Source organism: Trachypithecus francoisi, unplaced genomic scaffold (genome assembly GCF_009764315.1).
Source record: "Trachypithecus francoisi isolate TF-2019V2 unplaced genomic scaffold, Tfra_2.0 Lachesis_group3, whole genome shotgun sequence".
Taxonomy (NCBI): domain Eukaryota; kingdom Metazoa; phylum Chordata; class Mammalia; order Primates; family Cercopithecidae; genus Trachypithecus; species Trachypithecus francoisi.
Window position 1 is genome coordinate 159,457,998 of NW_022681468.1, and position 26,298 is coordinate 159,484,295.

The 26,298-nt window shown below is 42.2% G+C and overlaps 1 protein-coding gene across 5 annotated transcripts in view; it reads left to right on the forward strand.

Annotated features, from left to right (window-relative positions):
* The first annotated feature begins 6,151 nt into the window (after nucleotides 1–6,151).
* TJP1 (tight junction protein 1) overlaps nucleotides 6,152–26,298 on the forward strand; it is a 279,503-nt gene continuing 259,356 nt past the window's right edge. For 2 of the 5 annotated variants that reach the window (XM_033190726.1, XM_033190728.1), the window contains exons 1-2: nucleotides 6,152–6,531; nucleotides 19,861–19,993. In XM_033190726.1, the coding sequence (XP_033046617.1) occupies nucleotides 6,359–6,531; nucleotides 19,861–19,993 (306 nt within the window). In that variant the 5' untranslated portion in view covers nucleotides 6,152–6,358. The remainder of the gene's footprint in view (nucleotides 6,532–19,860; nucleotides 19,994–26,298) is intronic. The other 3 variants (XM_033190729.1, XM_033190731.1, XM_033190727.1) reach the window with 2 other exon arrangements.

The following is a 26,298-nucleotide window of genomic DNA, read 5'->3' on the forward strand; positions in this document are numbered from 1 at the left end:
TTCCCTTCCCTTCCCTTCCTTCCCTTCCCTTCTCTTCCCTTCTCTTTTCTTGACAGACTCTTACTCTGTCACCCAGGCTAAAGTATAGTGGTGCAATCTTAACTCACTGCAACCTCCACCTCCTGGTCTCAACTGATCTTCCCACCTCAGCCTGCCGAGTAGCTAGGACTACATAATTACCCACACTATACTCCTTACAGTCACTTTTGTTTCTGCAAGGTTGGCAGTAATGTCCCCTCTTTCATTCCAAAGTTAGTAATTTGAGTTCTCTCTCTCACTTGGTCAGTCTAGCTGAAGGTCTGTCGTCTTTATTGATATTTAATACTTCCTAAGAACCAACTTTTGGTTTTGCTGATTTTCTCTCTTTTTTTATTCTTCATTTCATTTATTTCCACTCTTAATTCTTATGATTTCCTTCCTTTTCCTTGCTTTGAGTTTATTCTGCTCCTCTTTCTGGTTGCTCAAAGTGGAAGATTAGGTTATACATTTAAGATCCATTTTACCAATCTCTGTCTTTTGATTGGAATGCTTAGTACATTTACCTTTAATGTAATTAGTGGTAAGGTAGAATTTATGTCTGCCATTTTGCTGTTTGCTTTCTATGTGTCTTATGTCTTGTTTTGTTCTAGTCTTCTGTTACTGTTTTCTTTTGTGCTATATATTCTCTACTGTATCATTTTAATTTCCTTGTTATTTCTTGTATAACATTTTGAAAAAATCATTTTCTTAATAGTCATCTTGGGGATTACAATTAGCTTCTTAACTTAAAATAATCTAAGTAGTATTAATACTAACTTAATTTTCTTTCTTTTTTTTTCTTTTTTCAAGACAGGGTCTCCTGCTGTTGCTCAGCCTGGAGTACAATGGCACAATCATGGTTCACTGCAGCCTCCATCTTCCAGGCTCAAGTGATCCTCCCACCTCACCCTCCCAAGTAGCTGGGACTACAGTCACGTGCTACCATGCCTGGCTAATATTTATTTATTTATTTATTTATTTATTTTTGTAGAGACGAAGTCCCACTGTGTTGCCCAGGCTGGTTTCGAATTCCTGGGCTCAAGCAATTCTCCTACCCAGGCCTCCCAAAGTACTGGGATTATAGGCATGAGCTACCGTGCTTTGCCTTAATTTCAATAGCATGCCAAAACTATGCTCCAATATACATCCATTCTGTCCCTCTTATCTTTGTGATATGATTGTCAGACAAATTGTATGTTTATATATTAAAAGCCCATCAACACAGCTCATAACCATTGTTTTATGCAGTTGTGTTTTAAATAAGAGTGTTCAAACACATTTTTTAATTTTAAAAATTGTCAGCCAGGTGCAGTGGCTAACACCTGTAATCCCAGCACTTTGGGAGGCCAAGGCAGGTGGATCACAAGTTCAGGAGATCGAGACCATCCTGGCTAACACAGTGAAACCCCGTCTCTACTAAAAATACAAAAAAATTAGCTGGGCTTGGTGGTTGGTACCTGTAGTCTCAGCTACTCGGGAGGCTGAGGCAGGAAAATGACGGGAACCCGGGAGGTGGAGCTTGCAGTGAGCTGAGATTATGCCACTGCACTCCAGCCTGGGTGACAGAGTGAGACTCTGTCTCAAAAATAAAATAAAATAAAATAATTTTATACTGTATTTTATACTCAGTTATGTAGTTATCAGAATCGGTGCTCTTATTTTCTTTATGTGGATTTAAATTTCTAATGTTCTTTCATTTCAGCCTGAAAGATTCCCTTTGGTAATAGTGCATATCTGCTAGTGATGATTTCATTTACTTTTTGTTTACCTGGAATGCCATAATTTCTCTTTCATTTTTGAAGGATATTTTTCTTTCCTCCCTTTAAATACATCTTCCCACTACCTTCTGACCTTCATGATTTATGATGAGAAGTCAGCTGTTGATCTTATTGAGGATCCTTTGTGTGTGATGAGTTGTTTTTCTTTTGCTGCTTTCAAAATTTTCTCATCATCTTTGGCTTTCGACAGTTTGACTATTGTGTGTCTAGGTCACTACTTCAAGTTTTTTGAGCTCCGTGGATGGCAGATTAATGTTTTTCATAAAGTATGGGAAGCCTTATTTCTTCCAATATTCTTTGTGTTCCTTTCTCTCTATCCTTTCCTTCTGGGACTTCTGGACTTTATAAGTGTGTGTTGATATGCTTCATAGTTTCCCATAAGTCTCTGAGACATTGTTCATTTTCTTCATTCTTTTTTCTTTCTGTTTCTCAGCCTGGATAATTTCAACTGAGTTATCTCCAAGTTCACTCCCTTTTGTTTCTACCATTTCAAATATGTTGTTATTGAGCTCCTCTAGAGAATTTTTTTCATCTCACTTTTTGTACTTTTCAACTCCAGAGTTTCTATTTTCTAAAACTTCTGTTTATTGATATTATCTATTTGGTAAGACATCATTCTCACATTTTCCTTTAGTTCTTTAGACATGGTTTCCTTCAGTTCTCTGAACATACGCATAATGGCTGATTTAAAGCCTTTGTTCAGTGAGTCCAATGCCTGGAGTTCCTCAGGAATGGTTTAACTGCTTTTTCCTGCATATAGGCCATAATTTTGGTTTTTTTGGATGTCGTGAATTTTTTTGTTGCAATCTGGACATTTTGAATAATATAATGTGGAAACTCTAGAAATCATATCTCTTCCTCTCCACTGAGGTTTGTTGCTGGTTTAGTGACTTTGCTGTACTAATCTAGAAAGTCTGTATTCTTTGTTGTGTGCAGCCATTAAAGTCTCTGCTTGGATAGTTTAGTGCCCAGCTAATGACTGAACGGATATTTTCTTAAATGCTCTGAACCAATAAATCCCCTAGCTTTTGCAGAGAGGCTGTGTGTGCTGGGGCATGCCTTGCACATTGTGGTAGGTAGGTTACGATTCTTCCTTAGCCTTTATTTTCTGCTTGCACTGAAACTCAAGGTTAGACAGAGGTGAGAGATTAGAGTCTTCTCAGGTGTTTTCTGGGCATGTTCACAGTCCTGCATGTACATGCATGTCCTGCATGACATTCTGAATTCCTAGGTATATGTCAGAGCTTTTCAAGGAACTATATGGACTCTCATTGCCCATGTTTTTTTGTTTGTTTAACTTTTTTGGTTAGCCTCTTGTTAGTACCAAATGGTTTCACCATCTCAGGTATCTGTGATGTTAAACAATTGCAACTGATTGTTTTCAACAAATACACTAGGGACAGGGCTGTTTGCACAGAGCAAGTTCTGAACCAGGTCAAATAAAGACACACCCTGAGGATGGAACTTTTCAAGGTGCTTCCGGACAGGTCAAATAATGACAGTTTACTTAGTATGGGGCTTTTGAGAAGATGTAAACCCATTCTGCCCCATCTAGTGGCTGCTTCAAAGCTACTGTAGTTGTGAGGCTGTTGGCTTCCCAGGCTACTGTAGAGCTGGAGAGAAGGAGATGAGAATTGGGCAGATCAAAATGCCATAAAGCTCATCATACTCACCAAGATTCAGTAATTTTTCTTGAATAAATACTCCTTGGATTGTTGTAAGTGTTTGGTTAATTTCTGGAGTAGGTTTTAACCATTTTTACCAGTGTGCTCCCTTAAGCAGATTTTCTACCACTCTCTAGAAGTGCTTCTCCCAGGTTTATTTTTATTGTTTATTATCCTGAATAGGTCCCTCATCCTCCAGGTGTCTAAATCTTTGAGCACAGTTTATTATTTTCATCAAATATCTTACAAGTATTATGACAAGGTAATGCTAAAGGCCAAACATACGTTTGACATGGTGAGTATATAAGAACAGGCCTTGTTGTTTCTTAAAAGTTCTGCTCCAAGGATGTCTTCTCCCAGGGGCATATATATCCGAAGGGTCAAAAACCTGCCAATTCCTCATTTTATGTGAGAACTAAAATCTCTGGTAAATGAAAGTGAAATATTTAGACCTGCTTTCCTACTTAAGTGACTGTGAAATCATGTTGGGAACCCAAACCCCAGGAAGATTGTGTTGTTTTAATCTTACATGCTAATTAATTTGAAGATAAGGTGTTTAAATAGAGGTGCAGGAGGGGTGAGCTGTGGAGGGAGGGGGTTAACACTTCTGCCTGGTGGATGCATAGGTGCTTATTATTGGTACTCTTCATATATACTATATATACACCCACATATATAGTATGCATATATCCAAATAGGCATCCTTTGCCTTGCAGGTTCAGACATGACTGATGTCAGCTATTTAGTTAAATAACACCAGTATCTCAACAATATGGTTGAAATTTTAGTTACTGGATGGGGCATGGTGTCTCATGCCTATAATTGCAGCACTTTGAGAGGCTGAGGTGGGAGGATCGCTTGAGCCCAGGAGTTTGAGATCAGCCTGGGCGACATAGTGAGATCCTGTCTCTTCAAAAAATAAAAATACAAAAATTAGCCAGGCTTAGTGGTGTGTGCCTGTAGTTCCAGCTACTTGGGAGGCCCAGGTGGGAAGATGGCTTGAGCCTGGGAGGTAGAGGCTCTAGTGAGCCATGACTGTGCCACTGCACTCCAGCTGGGCAACAGCATGAAATCCTGTCTGAAAACAAAACAAAACAAAAATAAAAAAACAAATTTCAGTTATCACGCCATTTTAACTGTGAACGCATATAGTACAATCTTTGCTTCTAGCTGTTTAGTCCCCAAATCCCTATATAAACAATAGATGTCCATAACAACCAGTGACCAATCATAGCAGTTCTTTCAAAATCTGTCAGTGATGGGTCATTACACTGCTAGTTGAGGCACTGGCAGCAAAGTGTGCAATCGTGTTGCTTCCTTTTCTCCAAGTGTTAAACTCACACAGCATTGTATAAAAATGGATAATTGAAAGGGAATTGGTCAACAAAGATGAAAGTGCAGCAAAGAAATAAAAAAAAAAGATAAAGATGGAATTGAAGTGAAATTCAAATTGAATGCAAATGAAGTACTATAGAAGAAATAGACAACTGTGGGAGTGCTGACTTTCCAGAGACTAGATATGCAGTCAGTGAAACTTTCTCAAAGCACACTGAATGAGGAAAGCGGCTGTGACAAAAAGGATGAGGATGTCCCGGAGGAAGTGAGGTCCACAAAAAAATTTTACATTAAAGGAACTCTGAGACATTGCATGGCATTGGAAGTGCAAAGGATAAAATACTGCGTGTAATCCAAATGTGATGTTTTGCCAAGGCACAGAAAAGGTGTTCTCTTGGTATGTAAGAGTTACACTAGAAGAAGACAAGCACTGTTCAAGTTATTCTTAATAAGTTTTATTTTTACAAAGACATAAAACACTTTAATTCTCAATGTTCGAATGTTTTAAACTGTTTTTATTTTTCATTTCCATATACAGTGTATTTGTAACCACCAGTTAAGCGAGTTTTGGATGGTTCTTTTGTTGTTGTTGTTGTTTGTTCTTTCCAAGACAAGGACTTGCTCTGTCACCCAGGATGCAGTGCTGTGGTGCGACCTTGGCTCACTGCAGCCTTGGCTTCCCCGGCCCAAGCGATTCTCCCCCCTCATCCTCCTGAGAAGCTGGGACTACAGGTGCACACCACCACGCCTGGCTCATTTTTTTTGTTTTGTAGAGACAGGGTCTCACTGTGTTGCCCAGAGCTGGTCTCGAACTCCTGGACTCACGCCATCCTCCCGTCTGGGCCTCCCAAAGTGCTGGGATTACAGGCGTGAGCCACCGCGCCCGGACTGCTTTGAATGTTTTGAGAAAAACTGTCTAAAGTCCTGGAACTATCTTAATTTTTCCCATTTATTATTAAGGTAGTTTTGCATGGTTCAGTCATTTCCAGGGTCCAGAATTACCGTGCAAGCGAGGACTGCATGTGCGTGTAGTACGTATTCACAATATGCATTATGTCAATGTGAAGTCAACCACTCTGGGGTAGAACACATCAATTGATGGTGACAAACCAACAGGCGGTGCTTTTTTTTTTTTTTTTTTTTTCATCTGTGCTGTAAGTGTGCTGTTGGTACTCTCTTTGGGTGCTAACGGTTGAAAAGGAGCTCCTGCCAGCCGCTGAAAACACCGCGACACGCGGGCGCAGGGCCTGGGCAGGGCGGCCGGCGCGCAGGTGGCCCGGCCTCGCCCAGCGGCTCTGGAGCGGGAGCCACGCCAGCCCGGCCTCCCGCGAGACCCGCACCCGCCCGCCGGAGCGCGCCGCGGGGCCACGGCCTGCAGGGGTGGAAGGGGCGGCGGCGGCGGGAGCTGCGGGCCACGCACGGCGGCGGCGGGAGCGGCCGGGCACGCACGGCGACGGCGGCGGCGGGAGCTGGAGTCCGAGCCACGCACGGCCGCAGCGGCGGGCGCGGCGGGCGCGGGAGCGGCGGGAGCTGTGGCGGCGGCGGATGGCCCAGAGCTGATCTATGCGGCGCCTGGAGGGGCTGTGTCTGCGGCGGCGGCGGCGGCGGCGGGGCCCTGCCCGCGAGCGGAGCGGGGACAAGATGAAGTACCAGAAATACCTGACGGTGCTGCAGATGGCCATCGGCGTCACTCCCTCCAACCGCGGCAGCCTCCTGCCGCTCAAGAGGAAGCTGTGGTGAGGCGGCCGCGCGGGCGCGGGACCGCAGCCGGGCCAGGCGCGGGCCGGGGCGGAGACCGGAGTGGGAGCGGGGGCCGGGGCGGCCGGGCGGGGGGCGAGGCCGAGGCTGTCGGGCCCGACGGGGCGCGGGGCGCGGGGCGCGCGGGGCGCAGCAGCCAAGGCCGAGCGCAGGGCCGAGTGCCGCCTTGTGCCGCGTGCCCGCTGGCTGGTTCCGCCGAGACCCTCGCTGTGCCCGCTGAGCGTACGGCGGCGGGGAGCTGCCGGGACCCCTGGCACCCGCACCCGGACGTCCGCCTCCCGCCTCTGCCTGTCCTCTCTGCTCCATTACGGCGGGTTCTGGCTCAGAATTTCCAGCCAGGCTCTCGCGGAGACAGCAGAGAATTCATGAGTATCACGGTGTGCGTTTTCAGTTATTTTTCAAAAATTCATCTGCTGCTGAGTGCATAGTAGAGGAGTAAGGCAAGGGGAATAAGTTGGGACATTATTATTGCATTGTCAGGGACTGTATTCTACCTGCATGCGTTCCAGTTCCTGCGACCTGGAAACTGTTACTGAGGTAATGAAGAAAAAACACCTTTCAAGAAAAATGTCTGGACCTTACTGGTTTACGTTGCTGATTATCTACAGGATTATATATTGCGTTTTATTAATAATATTCCGTCATCCAAATGGAATCCTAGGAGCCACCTAGGTATTCCACTGGTTTGAGATTTAGGCTTAAGGTTCTTTTGCAAAAGAAGTAATCTAGTAAAGGGAAGATGACTACAGAAAAAAGATGCCGGTTGTCATGACAGTCAGTGGTCATTTTAATTTTAAAATTAGTGGTCAATGTAGCGCATAAAGGTTTTATTCAATTCAACTGAACACAGTCTAATTTAATCCTAAGGTTATAGAGAAAGGAGATGAGGCTGCTTTTAGGTAATGAGGAAAGTAATTCCTGCTGTGTAAGACAGTGTGAAAGAATGATCCTTACCAAAGTCTATAGTGGTCAGCCAAGAAAAAGATGGGTTAAGAAAAAGAATCCTAAAAGTGGAGAATTTTGAAGGTAAGACAAATATGGACAGCAAAGTTCAGATTTCAGCTGTGCCACGTACTGTGTGACCTTAAACAAGTTCCTGGAGTGTCTGTTTCTTCCTCTGTAAAATGAGAATCTTATTATCTCACTCATGCGGATATATACAGATCAACTCTGATAATGAATACGAAGGTGTCTACCACTGTGCCTGGCTTAATCATAGGTGCTTAGTAAATCTTAGTGTCTTTTTGCCTCCACCAATTTGTTTTTTTAAAAAATAAATTTATTCTGCAAAAGATATTTTAATGTGCCAGATGCAGTGGCTCACGCCTGTAATCCCAGCACTCAGGCGTATCGCCTGAGGTGTGGAGTTCAACACCAGCCTGATCAACGTGGTGAAACGCCGTCTCTACTAAATAAACAAACAAATAAAACAAACAAACAAATACAAAATTAGCCAGGCGTGGTGGTGCCTGACTGTAATCCCATCTACTCGGGAGGCTGAGGCGGGAGAATCACTTGAACCCAAGAGGCAGAGGTTGCAGTGAGCCAAGATCATGCCACTGCATTCTAGCCTGGGCGAGAGTGAGACTCCGTTTCAAAAAAAAAAAAAGAAAGATATTTTAATGTGATGAACAACAAGTGACAACACTTAGAAGACAAGATTAGCCGCAGTTGAATTAAAACATGTCCGTGGGAGATGTTAGCAAATAAATGAAGACTGTCACTACAGTGAAGGAAGAAGGGGTAACACTTGAAGATTGCTTCTCAGATTGATGGTATATGGGAGTATGGGAGATACCAGCACCAGCAGTCATATCTCCCATTTTGCTTTTCTCCTGAGCACTTATCAATAACTAACACACTGTTTATTTTACTTATTTTTCATATATATTCCCCCTCTCCTCACTAAAACGTAAGCTGCATGAGAGAGAGAGCTTTTGTCTGTTTCATTCATTGCTGTAAAACACCTGCAGCTGATGTCTGGTTCAAATGTATCAGAAAGCTTCTCAATAAATATTCGCTGAATAAATGGATTCTTAATAATTTGTGACTGGGAAATAATATGTTAGGGAAATCTGTTTTCTTTTTTTTGAGACTGAGTCTTGCACTGTTGCCCAGGCTGTAGTGCAGTGGCATGGTCTCGCCTCACTGCAAGCTCCGCCTCCGGGGTTCACACCGTTCTCCTGCCTCAGCCTCCCAAGTACCTGGAACTGCAGGCGCCCGCCACCATGCCCGGCTAATTTTTTGTACTTTTAGTAGAGACTGGGTTTCACAGTGTTAGCCAGGATGGTCTCGATCTCCTGACCTTGTGATCCGCCTGCCTCGGCCTCCCAAAATGCTGGGGTTACAGGCGTGAGCCACCACGCCCAGCCAAAATAAATAAATGGAAATTTATTTTATGAGCCAAGAGAAATCTATTTTCTTAATGTTCAGTTTTAAATTATTTATTTATTTATTTATTTTTTGAAACAGTTTTGCTCTTGTTGCCCAGGCTGGAGTGCAAATGCAGATCTTGGCTCATTGCAGCCTCTGCCTCCAGGGTTCAAGTGATTCTCCTGCCTCAGCCTCCTGAGTAGCTGGGATTACAGGTGCATGCCACCACACCCGACTAATTTTTTGTATTTTTAGTACAGATGGGGCTTTACCATGTTGGTCAGGTTTGTCTCGAACTCCTGACACTGGGTGATCCACCCACCTTGGCCTTCCAAAGTGCTGGGATTACAGGTGTGACCGACTGCGCCCAGGCCAGTTTAAAAATTAAGACGTGAGAATAATATTGGAGGAATTATTAGACATCAATGTTAGCAGCCTTTGGTCACAAAGTTAGGAAACTAGGTTTATTCTTTTCCATCATTGGGGTTCTGCTTCTGAAAACACATTCTCAAAGAATTTCTGAAGAGAGGACACAAGGAAATAAAATCCAGGTAACTTTTATGTCCAAGCAATTCATGTTTGAGGTAGGCAGTGAGTTAGGGCCAGGGATAAAAGCCATCTTACTAAGAGATGGCCTTGAAAAGGCAAGGGGCTTTTGTTGAGCTTTTCCATGATCTTAGATAATCATTTCATAATTTCCACTCAATGTTAACTTGCAAACATTCATCTAATTCTACAGCGGCAAAGGGAAGAGCATGCTCTGTGAAGACTCTGGAGTGAATGGCTCTTTTAAACAGAGATGTAGAATACTTTCATATTCTTAAGCTGGAGAACATTGTTCTGCCAGATTCATTTTTCTCTTATACACTTCGCATTTATATTCTAGATAATGTTTCATTTTGCTAGTTTCATAGCAACCGCACATGGAGTATTTGAGACATAAGGTACCATCATATGTCTGGAAGATAGTAGGATGTAGGTCCTGTCTCTCGAGTGGTGGGTGGAAACCAATAGCAGACATCAACAATGCTTATAAGACCTTGGAATGCACCAGCTTGTGCCTATTTACAAATGCGAGGACCGGACGTGGTGGCTCATGTCTGTAATCCCAGCACTGTGAGAGACCAAGATGGGTGAATCACTTGAGGTCAGGAGTTCAAGACCAGTCTGGCCAACATGGTGAAACCCTGTCTCTACTAAAAATATAAAAATTAGCCAGGTGTGGTGGTGTGTGCCTGTAGTCCCAGCTACTCGAGAGGCTGAGGCAGGAGAATCGCTCGAACCCAGGAGGCGGAGGTTGCAGTGAGCCGAGATTGTACCATTGCACTCCAGCCTGGGTGACAGAGCAAGAATCTGTCTCTAAATAAATAAATAAATAAATGTGAGAATGTATTACGAAAACTGGTCAAGGCATATGTGAAGATTTACATGAAGGTATTTATATATCTGTGTTTCTCCGTCTTTATTGCGGTCTATATGGAAAGGCTCCTGCCAGTGTAAAGGGCAGGGTTGCATGCCTCATTCCCACACTTCCATCTCACTTGGGCATTTGTGCCTGTCAGTTTTTCTTTGTGCAATATCTTCTGTCTTTCCGATTGGCTCAGCAAATCTCATAAGGAGAATTATATTTGCAGACCAACTTAGGTGGAAACTAAAGCAGACAGTCAGACCCACATCAGTGGAGCCTGTAGGAACCCTCTTCTCCTCATCCCCTTCTCCAAAAAATTTAGGAAGCAGAAGCGTTTGCAGTGTTTGGTTCTGAATCATTACTTAGGAACCCAGAACAAAGCCTGGTTACCGCTACCTGAGGTAGGTATAAGTTTGCAGAGCCTGCTGGCTTCCTTTGGGGGACCTCCTGGAATTGCCAGTGATGAAAAGAAGCAGTGGGGCTTTGTGTTTTCAGGGGATGCTGTAACAGATCACGTAAACTTGGTGGCTGAAAACAACAGAGATTTATTTTCTCAGTTCTGAAGGCTAGAAGTCCAAAATCAAGGTGTTGGCAGGGCCATGCTCCCTCAAATGCTCTCGGGGAGGATCCTTCCTTGCCTCTTTCGAACATTCTTTGTGGCTGCATCAATCCATTCTCTGCTTCTGCCTTCACATGACCTCTGTGTCTCTGTGTCTTCTCCTCTCTCTTTTTTTTTTAGAAGACTAAAACTTTTCATTTTTAATTTATTTCAAATTACAAATTAGACTCATAAAATAAATGCTCCATTGTATAATATGATGTATACATATGCAGATGGATTCTTCTGCAGGCCATATTAGAATCTCCACTGCAACTAAAACAGCTCTCCTCTGACATCCTGGAGACTGACTTACTTATTCCTCTGTCTCTTATGAGGACACTTGTCATTGGATTTAGGGCCCACCTGGATGATCCAGGATGATCTCTTCCGGAAACCTTTAACTTAATTACATCAGCAAAGACTCTGTTTCTAAACATGGTAACATTCTAAGTAAGGTGACATTCATGCTGCTGTTCTGCAGGTGTGAGGCACAAATAATAGTTACTCTTTTCTAATGTAATATGCAGAAAATATTTTCATAATTTATTGCTGTCAGCAGTCTTGAGTTTTGCACTACGTGCTTTAATAGTATTTATAGTGGGCTGGGCACAGTGGTTCACATCTGTAATCCAAACACTTTGGAAGGCCGAGGCGGGCGGATCACGAGGTCAAGAGATCGAGACCATCCTGGCCAACATGGTGAAACCCTGTCTCTACTAAAAATACAAAAAGTAGCTGGGCATGGTGGCGCATGCCTGTAGTCCCAGCTGCTTGGGAGGCTGAGGCAGAAGAATCGCTTGAATCCAGGAGGCGGAGGTTACAGTGAGCCGAGATCACGCCACTGCACTCCAGCCTGGCAACAGAGCGAGACTCTGTCTCAGAAATTAAAATTAGAAAAAAAAGTATTTACAGTGGGCTTAGGGAGAAAAAGGGGTGTTGTTTCATTTTCTTTATACTCTGACAACATTTCCCCAGTTGTTTGATTCAGTAATTAAGGCCATGCACTATCAGTATATTCATTCAAGTAGTCATCTAATAATCAGATTCCAAAAACAATAAGAGTTGCTATTCATTGAGCTAATTACTTGCCAGACTGTATATTAGTGCTTTCCAAGTATCCTGTCATTATTTAACTTAGAGCACCCTTATGAGGTAGGTGCTGTATTTTTCTAGTTTTACAAATTAGGTCATTGACTTGCTCAGACTCAATTCATCAAGGTTTAAAAGACAATTGATCAGTGAGATGAGAGTCTAGAAGGAGGAAATAACTGCAAACAGATACTAAAATGACTGGTAAGTGCCCCATAGAAGGTTGCTTCTCCAAGGGAGGTCCCCCAGCCCACTCATCGATCACTGAGGTTCTCGTTGGGATGTGAAGGGCTCCAATACCCAAGTCCTTTCGTAAATTTTTTTTTTTTTTGAGATGAAGTTTCACTCTTGTCGCCCAGCCTGGAGTGCAGTGGCGTGATCTCAGCTCACTGCAACCTCCGCCTCCCGGGTTCAAGTGATTCTTCTGCCTCAGCCTCCTGACTAGCTGGGATTATAGGCGCCCACCACCATACCTGACTCATTTTTTATATCTTTGGTAGAGACGGGGTTTCACCATGTTGGCCAGGCTGGTCTCAAACTCTTGACCTTCAGGTGATCCACCCACCTTGGCCTCCCAAAGTGCTGGGATAATAGGCCTGAGCCACTGTGTCCAGCCCATACTTTTTTAAATGACCTAATTATTGGCAGTTGTGCACATTATTATTTCTAAGTTCATCAAATGACTGTTTACTATTAACCTATTACATGAGTTATTAAGCTTTCTGAAGTCCAATGCTTATAAACAAAAATTAGCATTTTACTAGCTTTTCCTGAAGTATCCTTCAGAAGGATTTAGCAATTTGATTTTTTTTTTTTTGAGTCGAGTCTCACTGGCTCCCAGGTTGGAGTACAGTGGCACGATTTCAGCTCACTGCAAACTCCGCACGCTGGGTTCACACCATTCTCCTGCTCAGCCTCCCAAGTAGCTGGGACTACAGGTGCCTGCCACCACACCCGGCTAATTTTTTGTATTTTAGTAGAGACAGGGTTTCACCGTGTTAGCCAGGATGGTCTCGATCTCCTGACCTCTTGATCCACCTGCCTCGGCCTCCCAAAGTCCTGGGATTACAGGTGTGAGCCATTGCACCCTGCCGGATTTAGCATCCTTTTAAAGCCAGCTACCCTCCTGTACTTAGCAGTGTCTCACGGCTCCTTCGCTCACATCGTTGGCTGGAATTCCCCTCAAGTGGAGGAAGGATGCTTTGCTGTCACTCATTAGCATTCTCTTGAGTTGACTGTGGCTGTCAGTTGCCGGTATCTTGAAATGAGTATCTTGTAGGATTATTTAGATGTTACTTTGTTGATAGACTTGTCCTTGTGTAATTACTTTGTTTTTACCGTCTTGATTATTTTTGCCCGATTCTGTGTTTTTATTGAGTTCTTTTCCACTGGAAATTAGAAATGGGTGGTGTAGATGAGCTTGGGAATTGTTTGTCCTAGGATGGTTGGAAATATTTGTAGCCAAAGCTCCTGAGTTGGAAACAAAAGGAATGAATACCTAAGGCTCCCTGGGAACGTTGGGCTTTCAGGGATGGGGAGTAGAAAAGCACTGCAGCAGAGGGAAGGGTGTGGGAGGGATGGTTGCAGAATGTCAAGAAGTTGTGCTGCACTGTGGTGCATGTATTTTGAACTAGTGAAATTTTGTATGTCTCTCAGATTTAAATAACTTTGCTAAGGACCGTGTCCATGTCAAAGATGTAGGAGTCCACATTTGGCCTGTAGCTAACAGAGAGCCCAACAGAGCTTTGTAGGTGTGACATAATGGATAGAGTTGGATTGGTGTATATCTTTCTCCTGCATGTTCTTGACCAGGGAAGATACATTCAGGGACCAAGAGCTAAATGTTGACAGTTTTCTGGGTTGGTAATAATATTGGGGCAGGTGCCGGCTATCACCCAAATGAGGGCTGTCTAGGAAGCTGTGCTGGAGCCTCTGAGGGGATGCCTCCTCCCTTACCTCGGGAGCTATGACGGTAGAGGCTGCAGTGCAGACCAGACCTGTTCTAGCAGTGTCAGGTGAAGAGAAGGGAAATGGGCAGAGCAAGTGGGGGACTGCCTCCAGGGACCAGGCCTGTGGTATGTGTTCTTCGGGTGGGGGTAGGAAGTGGAAAGAGAGGGTGGGCCCAAATATATATACATATATATACACACATATATACATATATACATATATATACATATACATATACATATATACATATACACACACACACACACACATATATATATTTTGAGACATGGTCTCACTGCATTGCCCAGACTGGAGTGCAGTGGTGTGATCACCGTTCACTGTAACCTCAACCTCCTGGGCTTACCTCATTTTCCCACCTTAGCCTCCCAAGTAGTTGGGATCACAGGCATGTGCCATCCCGCCTGGCGAATTTTTTGTATCGGTTCTAGAGATGGGGTCTCTCTATGTTGCCCAAGTTGGTCTCAAACTTCTGGGCTCAAGTGATCCTCCTGTCTCAGCCTCCCAAAGTGCTGGTATTACAGGCATGTTTTTATTAAGATCCTGGTAGGGAGGGCAGTGGATCTATTCTTCTAGTTATATTTATGGTCATTTTATCTTTCTGTTTTAATTTTTCACTGGATTTAGTATTACATTGAGTTTAACCCTGATAAATTTCTTTGCTATCTGCCATTTATAAAATTTGGTAGATATACATTTTTATTACAGGCTCTTTCAGGCTTCTAGATTTGGCATAAAGGGAGAATAGTGATGCCTTTCTAAGTCAAATGAGAGAAAACTTATAAAAAACGCTAGACAGATTTATTTATTTATATTAAATGTTTGCATTAACTTTCTAAAATATGATTACACCTATCAGTGCTATCAAAATAAAGTGAGAGAAATGAAGAGTTAATTTGTATATTGTTTTATAACTCTATTTTTCTTTCCCATATGTCCTCTTTTGAATAAAGCTCATTGTTTTCATGGAAGCTTTTACCCTGCAGAGAAGAGAACAAAGCTGTACAATGTTTCTTTTTATCCTGAGAATCATGAAAATGGCACCAGTAAACATTTTCCTTTGGAAGGCCGATTGAAAGGAAGACGCACTAGAAATTCAGTGAAAGAAGAAAATTGATTTTTAAAGCTACAACAAAATTGATAATAGTCTGAGTAAACAATAAAGAATGTCATCAGTGGACCGGTATTTTTAAGGATTCTCTGAAATGTAACTAGTAGATAGGGCTAGATCTGTTGAGAGAAGAACCTTGCAGTTGTCTGGATCACTGGGGTCAGAGAGGCAGGGCTGTCCTAGAGGTAGCTACTGACTTACAAGAGAAGCTGCCTCCCAGGCCTGGCAGCGTATGTATGTATGTATCCCATCTCTCTGCCAGACTCACTGAAGGCAGGCCATGGTAGCTGCACTGGGGAAATGGGTGTTCAGTGTATGTATCCCATCTCTCTGCCAGAGTCACTGAAGGCAGGCCACGGTAGTCGCTCTGGGGAAATGGGTGTTCAGTGTATATATCCCATCTCTCTGCCAGTTACTGAAGGCAGGCCGCGGTAGTCGCACTGGGGAAATGGGTGTTCAGTGTATGTATCCCATCTCTCTGCTAGTTACTGAAGGCAGGCCACGGTAGTCGCACTGGGGAAATGGGTGTTCAGTGTATGTATCCCATCTCTCTGCCAGAGTTACTGAAGGCAGGCCACGGTAGTCGCACTGGGGAAATGGGTGTTCAGTGTATGTATCCCATCTCTCTGCCAGAGTTACTGAAGGCAGGCCACGGTAGTCGCACTGGGGAAATGGGTGTTTTCCAATACCAATGTAAGTAGACATTAAATCACCAAACAGTTCAAGAAAGCTGGTACCCAGAGAATTACCCAATTAAAACACAGAAGAACTAATCCCTGAGAAAATGGAAAAAATTAGATGGTTATTTTCAGAAAAAAAAAGGTTATTTCTGGAAAGATGCATGAGAATATTGCATTAATAAAAAAATACTAGATACAGGCTGGGCGCGGTGGCTCGCGCCTGTAATCCCAGCACTTTGGAAGGCTGAGATGGGCAGATCACGAGGTCAGGAGATTGAGACCATCCTGGCTAACATGGTGAAACCCCGTCTCTACTAAAAATACAAAAAATTAGTCGGGTGTGGTGGCGGATGCCTGTAGTTCCAGCTACTCGGGAGGCTGAGGCCAGAGAATGGCGTGAACCCAGGAGGTGGAGCTTGCAGTGAGCCGAGATCGCGCCACTGCACTCCAGCCTGGGTGACAGAGCGAGACTCCGACTCAAAAAAAAAAAAAAAAAACTACTGGCTACTTTAGAAATTTAAAATTTACTGATTCATAGAAAAGAGAATGGCTTAATTCACAAAACTGAAAAGCAAGTTAGCAATCTGGAGGAGGAAGTTAAAGAATCACAAAAGAGCAAAGGGATCAGAAGTATGAACAAGAAGCTAGGAAACCTGGACGCTATTTCTAAGGGGAGTTGAGGCTTTTTGTAGGGTTGTGGAGTTGCTGGGAAAGAGGGGCAATGAAGACGTGATAATGCCACTTCTTGTTTAGGAGGAGGTGAGCATACTGATGAGCCCTAGGTGTTGATAGGAAAATATGAGTTTATATGTGTGTGTGTGTGTATGTGTAGATATATGTGTGTGATAGATACATACATAAAGATGATAATGTGCATGTGTGTATATAGTTAACTAGAGTTAGAGTTTCCCTAATAAGATGCATAACTTTCAAACTACTGAATGTAAAGGGAAAAAGGTCTCAGGGTGGTTGAGGACAAAGTAAGCTCAATTAATAAGGCAGAAACTTAAGAAGAAAGCATTAAACACAAAACAAGATGACAGGAATAGATCTAAACATATGAGTAAACGCAATAAATTTGAATGGATTACGTTGCTCTTAAAAGACATTAACCCGGCCAGGCTCGGTGGCTCACGCCTGTAATCCCGGCACTTTGGGAGGCCAAGGCGGGCAGATCAGGAGGTCAGGAGTTTAAGACCAGCCTGGCTAACATGGTGAAACCCTGTCTTTACTAAAAATACAAAAAAGTAGCCGGGCGTGGTGGCGGGTGCCTGTAGTCCCAGCTACTCGGGAGGCTGAGATAGGAGAATGGCATGAACCCAGGAGGTAGAGTTTACAGTAAGCTGAGATCACACCACTGCACCCCAGCCTAGGTGACAGAGCAAGACTCCGTCTCAAAAAATAAATTAATTAATTTAATTAAATTAAAGACATTAGCCCTCAGATTGGGTAAAGAAAGAAAACAATCCAGCTACATGCTACTTATCCAGAGTTAAAGGTACAACTTAAAAAAAAAAAACTGGGCCAGGCGCAGTGGCTCACACTTGTAATCCCAGCACTTTGGGAGGCTGAGGTGGGCGGATCACGAGGTCAGGAGATTGAGACCATCCTGGCTAACATGGTGAAACCCCGTATCTACTAACAATACAAAAAAATTAGCCGGGCATGGTGGCGGGCACCTGTAGTCCCAGCTACTCGGGAGGCTGAGGCAGGAGAATGGCGTGAACCCAGGAGGTGGAGCTTGCAGTGAGCCGAGATCGCGCCACTGCACTCCAGCCTGGGCAGCAGAGCAAGATACCGTCTCAAAAAAAAAAAAGCTGAAAAGAGAGGGAGACTTGGAACACTTGAAAACACAAGATAAATCAGGAATGGATTAATATAAAATTGTAGATGGGGAAAATTATCAGACAAAATAGCATTTAAGGTAAAATCTTTAATTGGCATAGTCTTTTTATGTGATGAAAGATTAAATCCCTAAGAAGACATGTGTCATAAACATCAAGGCATCTAATAAAAAACAATTGAAATATAAAAAGCAAAAACTAAAAGACGTGGATTAATTGACAAACCCATGTTCATGGTGGGAAATTCTATAATAGTCCTTTCTACAGAATCAGCGGTTCAACAGACAAAAATATCATGAAGGACATGGAGAAGTTGAGTGATAAAATAATAAAGTGATAAAGTTGCCCTTGTATTTAAGGACTCCCCCAAATGGATATTCTCATCTACTGTTGATGGAAATGTACATTTGTAAAGCTTTTTGGAATGGTATTATCTATCAGCATTTAGAAAACTCCCATCTCTGACTCTGCATTTCTACTTTGAGGAATCTTTCCTAACTAAATAATGCATTTGTACCCAGAGATGTTGCCAGGGATGTTCATCACTGTATGGTTTGATAACAAACATATGAAAACAAACTAAATGCCCATTAGTAGGCGAGTAGTTGAACAAATTATATTACAACTATATTATGGGATACTGTTTAGCCACTGAAAAGAGTGAAATGGTTCTGTATGGATGATTATGGGAAGAACGTTAAGATGTATTAAGTGAAAAATACAAGGTACAGGACAATACACGCAATTTGGCCACCTCACTAAAAAAATTTCAAAAGGAAGCAAACACACCTTATATAAGCATGAGCATTTGTGTGGGAGATTATACAGTACAAAGAAGTGTTAATAGTGGTTGGTTTTGGAAAAGATACAGGGCTTTGGGATGAGAGGGAAAAGGGCAGCTTTTACTTTCCATTTTTATATCATTTTATGCTCTTCAAATGTTTTAACTATATGCATGTATTACTTTTATTCTAAACTGTAGCCATATCTAGTCTGTTTTATGATATTTACTGTGTCTATATGTATGTGTATGAACATGTATTCCAGTGTACACTTTATGGATGGCTTAGATTATTTACTACTTCTTTTTTATTATTTTATTTTATTTATTTATTTATTTTGAGATGGAGTCTCGCTCTGTCGCCCAGGATGGAGTGCAGTGGCTGGATCTCAGCTTACTGCAAGCTCCGTCTCCCAGGTTCACGCCATTCTCCTGCCTCGGCCTCCCAAGTAGCTGGAACTACAGGCACCCGCCACCACGCCCAGCTAATTTTTTTTGTATTTTTAGTAGAGATGGAGTTTCACCATGTTAGCCAGGATGGTCTTGAACTCCTGACCTCATGATCTGCCCGCCTCGGCCTCCCGAAGTGCTGGGATTACAGACGTGAGCCACCGCACCCGGCCTGTTTACTGCTTCTTGTTGTCTATGTTTTTGTGATTCCATAATTATGCTGAATTAAGTGTTGGCTATCATGTTTAGATTTATGTTATTTTCATGCTTAACAAAACCATTCTGAACAGTATCTGTGACGGACACAATGATAGCTCACTTGTACTGGGTGTGCCAGGCACTGGACTGAGTGCTGAATAAATACCTGCCCAGAAGGAAGCAGATACCTCCAATTTACCTAGGAAACTTCAGTGTATATTGATGGCTTCTTCAATGGTTGTAGGATTGATATGTAATGAATCTTTTTTTAAAAAAACCTTATTAATGAGACAGGGTCTTACTGTTGTCTCTCAGGCTGGAGTGCAGTGGTGGCTCACTGTAGCCTTGACATCCCAGGCCCAAGCAATCCTCCCACCTCAGCCTTCCAAGCAGCCAGAACCACGGACATGTGCCACCAGGCCAGGCTAATTTTTTTATTTGTGTGTATATATGTAGAGACAGGGTCTCCCTGTATCGCCCAGGCTGGTCTCAAACCCCCTGGGCTCAAGTGATCCTCCTGCCTTGGCCACGCAAAGTGCTGAGATTACAAGGTGTGAGCCACCACCCACAGCCTAATGAATCTTAATATTGTACTTTTGAACCCTGTCAGGATGTCTAAACTAGCTAAGAAATACTTAGAAAGGGTATCTGATAGAATGTAGCTCCGCTGTTGTTCTTAACTTTTTGACTGGAAAAAGGAGTGTGACATTTCCAAAGCTACCCTTGAGTAAATGCTTACCTGAAACTTGAGAAATGTGTTCACCTGTAAACCTGTCTTTTTAATAATTTTTTTCTTTCTTGCAGGGTAACCCCATCCTCTGAAAATCCTAATGGTGCTACTTCTAGTGTCAGCCAAGGAAAACCCTCTTTAAGACGAATTAAAGGGAGATTACACAGAAGCAAAAGCCTTGATAGCATCGATTTCTGTGAGCTCACTGTAAGTGGACTGAGCAATGCTTTTCTTATTTTTTCAAATAGTATGAAAGTTTTTATTTTATTATTGTCATAAAAGTGCAACAGACTTATTTTGTGGCAGGCATTTTTTAATTTTGGAAATGGTTTACCCAACAGGTTGCCAACCAGAATGTTTTCTTAACTAGCATGGGTATGATAACGTTTATAAAATGGTTCATAATGATGATTCTGATACAAAGATGAAGGTAGAGAAATGCTTCGTGAACTCTACAAGAAAAATTGATTTAAGTTCAATAGAGTATTAATGGGAATATCTTATAAAATCACAAATCCACATGTTAATATAGAGACTTAAGTGTCTTGATTAACCCCAAGTGCCAGACAATAACTACTCTGATATTATTAGGACAGATCCCAATTCAGTTAATAATGGTGCTTTCTTTCTATTCTTTTTTTTTTTTTTTTAAGAGCCAGGGTCTCCTTCTGTTGCCCCGAATGGAGGGCAGTAGTGCAATTATGGCTCACTGCAGTATTGAACACCTGGGCTCAAGTGATCCTCCCACATCAGCCTCCCAAGTAGTTGGGACTATAGGCGTGTGCCACTATGCCTGGCTAATTTTTTAATATTTTGTAGAGATGAGGTCTCACTATGTTGCCCTGGCTGGTCTTGAACTCCTGGCACTTTCTTTTTATTCTAAGTGGTTACATTAATGGTCATATTTTTTTCAAAGCCAAGTGACACATTATTATTTCTCATATGGGAATGTGGTAAATTCATGCATGTTTTTGGAGGAACACTGGCACTTTCAGGCCCCACTTGAATAAAAAAGATACTGTAATGCCAATTTGTAAAGCAAACACTAGAATTTTCTTTGCTGTAAAACGGTTTTATTTCAATTAATGTATCATAAGATTCAATGGTAAATTAATGAATGTTTAGGTTATTTGGTAGACCTGATATGTTCATTTCTGTCCTTTTTGAGTTTTGAAAAATTTTGAATGATAAAGGTACCATTGGCCATTGTTTCAAAAAATGGTATCAAAGTATGAAACTAAATTCTGTCTCTTTCATCTCTTACCTGTAACTACTGAAAATAAAAGCTCAGTAAATGTGAATACTCTATTATTTATTCTTTTTTTTTTTTGAGATGGAGTCTTGCTCTGTTGCCCAGGCTGGAGTGCAGAGCCACAATCTCAGCTCACTGCAACCTCCGCTTCCCGGGTTCAAGCGATTCTCCTGCTTCCGCCTCCTGAGTAGCCGGGATTACAGGTGCCGGCCACAACGCCTGGCTAATTTTTTATATTTTTAGTAGAGACAGGGTTTCACCATCTTGGCCAGGCTGGTCTCAAACTCCTGACCTTGTGATCCACCCGCCTGGGCCTCCTAAAGTTCCGGGATTACAGGCACGAGCCACCGTGTCCGGCCAGTACTCTTATTTTTTTTTACGTGTATTTTTACATTTATTTTTATTTGTTTACATTTATTTTACATGTATTTTTACATTTATTTTTTCATTTTTACTAAAATAATTTTATTCAAGCATTTTACTTTAAAATGTTCTTGAATACTTTATGACATAAGACATAAATAGGTAAAATGTGACCTATCAGAAGACATTTAACCAAGAACAGAAAAAGAATAAAAAGACAGTAAATTCTTGCTGAGTAGACCTAACAGTTAAAGTAACTAAAGAAAATGTAAATGTACTTCAAAATGAAGTGAATTGCTTTTCGGAAGTGAAACATTGAATTCATCAAGAAACAAATTTAAATTATTTGTTGGAGTATAAAAATGGAAATTTAAATTTTATCAGCTTTTTGTGTAAATTTTATCAGCTATTGTGTAAAACATTGTCATTACTGAAGCATAATCATATAATTAATTTTGCATGTCATAAAATATGTTTCTTTGCATAAACAGAATCATTCTGGTTGGGGGAGAGATTATAATGTTTCTGGAATGTAACAGACAAAAAGCTTTCCAGAGAAAAAGATTGCCTTCAGTTTTCCACAAATAGAAATGACAAATAGAGTTACCTTTTTATCATAATAAATATGTTTTTAAATTATTGAGAGTTTATTTTCTGCTTTGTTTCATGAAAGAATTGAGCTGGTTGAAGTTAGTACACCCTCCAAGCAAGGAAAAAATACTACTACCCAGGTGCAGAATTACTTTCTTTCTTTTTGATGGTTTTCTGTTTGACTCTATCTCAAAGGTGAAATGTCTTAGTATCCCTGAAGGGAAGGCATTTTGACGTTGATATTGAAAGAGAGGAAACGTTGAGGTTCACAGAAGGCTTATTCCGGGGAGGAGCTGTGTGTTCTGGTGTAATGGTTCACTTGGTTTCATGGACGATGTTGTTTTAAATTTCGGTTTTCTACTTCTGAGGAGTGCGTTGAAAAGCCATGGACTTGGTATGCTGACATTCTGTCCCTCAGCAATGGGAACATGTTAGTGAAGTCTAATTTCTGCAATTCATTTGAGTTTTTTGCAACTTGTATTCATTTTCTGTCTCAGGTTTTTGTGGTCATGGGTAGTGGAGCAACAATTTATATTTACTGTATCTTACTCTGCATGTTTTTAGATTGTTAGAAGTTTTTACAATGAGCATATTTCATTTTTAGAACAGCAATAACTGATTTTCCAAGCAATAAAAAAATAAATAAAAAGAAGAGCTTAACAGCTCGGCTCCTCCTACTTTCTACCATAAGATATGGCAATTAATACTGTAATATCCAAAATATGTAGGGGCATATAGCATCTCTGGCATGGGGCAAAAAACATTTTTTCTCTACACTTTAAAAATTCTGTCTTTTTGGCCGGGCATGGTATCTCACGTCTGTAATCCTAGCACTTTGGGAGGCCAAGGTGGGTGGATCACCTGAGGTCAGGAGCTCGAGACCAGCTTGGCCAACATAGCGAAACCCCATCTCAATTAAAAAGATAAAAATTAGCTGGGTGTGGTGGCAGGCATCTGTAATCACAGCTACTCGGGAGGCTGAGGCAGGAGAATCGCTCGAACTCAGGAGATGGAGGTTGCAGTGAGCCAAGATTGTGCCACTGCACTCCAGTCTGGATGACAGAGAGAGACTTGGTTGCAAAAAAAAAAAAAAAAATTATTTCTTCTTTTTTGAAAGAAAGAAGGGAGGCTACACTTTTGAAAAAAGCATGGGTTCGAAAAGGGTTTCATCAAAGATGAAAGGTGTTCAGAATTGTTTTTCTAAGGAAGTTGACTTTGTAATATAATCATGTAGAACCAATTTAAAACCTTAGCCATGGAAGTCTGAAGGGAAGGTATTTGGTTAAGGATCTGTAATGACTTCTAATTACGTAGGAATAGAAATCTTTATTTCCTTTAGAAAGTACCTTAGCCACCATAGTTACCTCTGTGTAAATGTTCTTACAGTTCAAACAACTATGAAAACTACACACTATTTAAAAAATTTATTTAAAAATTCTGATTAAATGTATGACTCCCTATGACTGCCAAAGTAAATAGAGAACCTTGAAATAGGGAAACTTGGACTTAGCTAATAATCTCCTGGCATATATACATATCAAATCTGTATAACCAACAGAATAATATTTCTATTTTTATTTTTATGTTTTACTTTTAATTTTTTCCAAATTTGTCTAAGAAAAATATACAACTTTTATTGCTTTTAGAAAAACATAGCAAGTGGAGCAAGAGATCCACTTGCTGTAGTTTCCTGGTCCCAGTTTCTGGCTGAGAGGCCTCAGGTTCCAGCTGAGCCTGTTGGCTTTGGTCCCGGGCACCATCAGACTGATACCATTTCACTCCTGGGGAGAAGTGATTGTTTCAGCTTTCTCTGCGGGGATGAAATGGGATGGGCATTCTAGTTCATTTTGTAACCCTACAGGATAATTGATTGGCATCCTCGTTTACTGACGGGGACTGGAATCCATCCAGTCTCCCTGGTTCCTTGAGGCAGTGTCCCAGAGATGCTTGGTAAAATTCTCTCAGGCATAGCCTGGACTCGACAGTTCTGTTCGGTGTATGTGTTTTGCCTGGAAAACCTGAGCCCTTCTTCAATGTTTTAATGAGTAAAATGGTGTATAAACCAGATGGCAGGTTCTTTTTTTTTTTTTTCCCTTGGGGTGATAGACATATAACAATCAATATGAAAAAGAAAAGTGACCTTTTGTCTTTAGATTTAGTGAATGATGTTTACATTCTTAGCTGTTCCATTTCACTCTGGTGTTACTGCCTGTTTAGGTTGCAAATCAGGTTGCATTTTTTAATTCTGCCCCTTCCTTTCTCTTGGATTCTAAGTGTATAGTCAAAGAAGTGATAATTTAAAAATTTAAGTGATAATTTAAAATTTTAACAAATTGCTTGAAATTTTACAGCTTCTTTTATCAAACCTCCTTCCTAAAATAGGGGAATGAAGCCAGTTGGGTGAAGTTCATTCTGTTTGGGAGGAAGGTATTCTAGAACATAAACTTAGGCAGTTTATTTCCTGTTTTGTGGATGTAAATCTAGATTGTGGCTTATCTCTCTGCTAGCAGAAAAACAAAAAGTTTTGTGCACAGTAAATAGAAACAATGATCCAATTAACAATTTATTGTGATGTTCCCTTAACCTTGAGTGACAGAGGATTCAGACATCACTGATAATCTTTAGGCAAAAGGGATACATATTTCAAAAGCTTTAGAGGAGTTTTTGTCATTGGGGGGAAATATGTGAGAAGATATTATTTGGAGTGTTACATTTTAGTACGTTTTTGGGTTAATAAATCACATGTCACTGCTCCCTGAATAATTGTTTTTTTGTTTTTTTTAACATCAGTGATTTTTTTTTTTTTTTTTTAACATTTGAAGAGACACTTCTTTCTCCTGATATAAAAAAGTATCTGACCAGGCTCAGTGGCTCATGTCTGTAATCCCAGCACTTTGGGAGGCCAAGGCAGGTGGATCACCTGAGGTCAGGAGTTTGAGAACAGCCTGGTCAACCTGGTGAAACCCCATCTCTACTAAAAATACAAAAATTAGCTGGACGTGGTGGTGGGCGCCTGTGATCCCAGCTACTCAGGAGGCTGAGGCAGGAGAATCACTTGAACCCAGGAGGCGGAGGTTGCAGTAAGCCGAGATCACGCCACTGCACTCCAGCCTGGGCGACAGAGCAAACTCCATCTGAAAAAAAAAAAGGAAAAGAAAAAAAGAGAATCCATGCAGACTGACAGGAAATGTCTGTAACCCTGTGAAGATATCCATGATGAAAACTTTATCTGCCTGCCTCTACCCCTCAAGACGTTCTACTCTGAGACCGGTGGGACCCTGAGAGGCCTCAGGGACCTGTTTTGACACAAAACTACCTTTTGACTTTGAACACATCCTAAGTTGTTTTTCCATCTTGGGCGCCTGGCTGGTGAGAGAGGAGCTAGGCATGAAATGGTGAAAACATGGTGGAAGGAGAGCCCATGGAGGAACATGGACACTACTTCTGGGCTTCCCAGTTCTGTGGGAGGAACTGGCCCCTTCCCCCGTTCTCACTCTTATCACCAGTTCTCCCCTCACCAGTATGAGAGCCTGGAAGAAACTTCAGGGAGCATCATGGACTCCTCTGCTCTGGGCACATGGTGATGATTGAGTAGTTATGGTGGTAGAAGTAGTGGTAGTGGTGGAGGTGGAGGTCGTGGTGGAAGTGGAGTTGGTGATGGAAGAGGAGGTAGTGGTGAAGATGGAGTGCTTATGGTGGTAGAAGTGGTGGTGGTTATGGTGGTGGAGGTAGAGGTGGTGGTGGTAGTGGTAATGGAGGTGGAGGTGGTGGTACAGGAAGCGTTGGTACAGGAGGTGGTGGTGGTGGAGGTAGTGGTGGTGAAGGTGGAGGTGGAGATGGTGGTTGTAGAGGTGGTGGTGAAGGATGTGGTGGTGGTGGAGGTAGCGGTGGTGAAGGTAAAGGTGGAAGTGGTAGAGGTGGAGGTGGTGGAGGTAGTGATGAAGGAGTAGGTTATGGTGGTAGAGGTGGTGGTGGTGGTGGTGGAGGTGGTGGTTATAGAGGTGGAGGTGGTGGAGGTAGTGATGAAGGAGTAGGTTGTGGTGGTAGAGGTGGTGGTGGTGGTGGTGGAGGTGGTGGTTATAGAGGTGGAGGTGGTGGAGGTGGTGGTGAAGGAGTAGGTTGTGGTGGTAGAGGTGGTGGTGGTAGTGGTGGAGGTGGTGGTTATAGAGGTGGAGGTGGTGGAGGTAGTGATGGAGGTGGTGGAAGTGGTGGTGGTGGTGGAGGTAGTGGTGGAGGTGGTGGTGGTGGAGCTGGAGGTGGTGGAGGTAGTGATGGAGGTGGTGGAGGTGGTGGTGGTGGAGGTGGT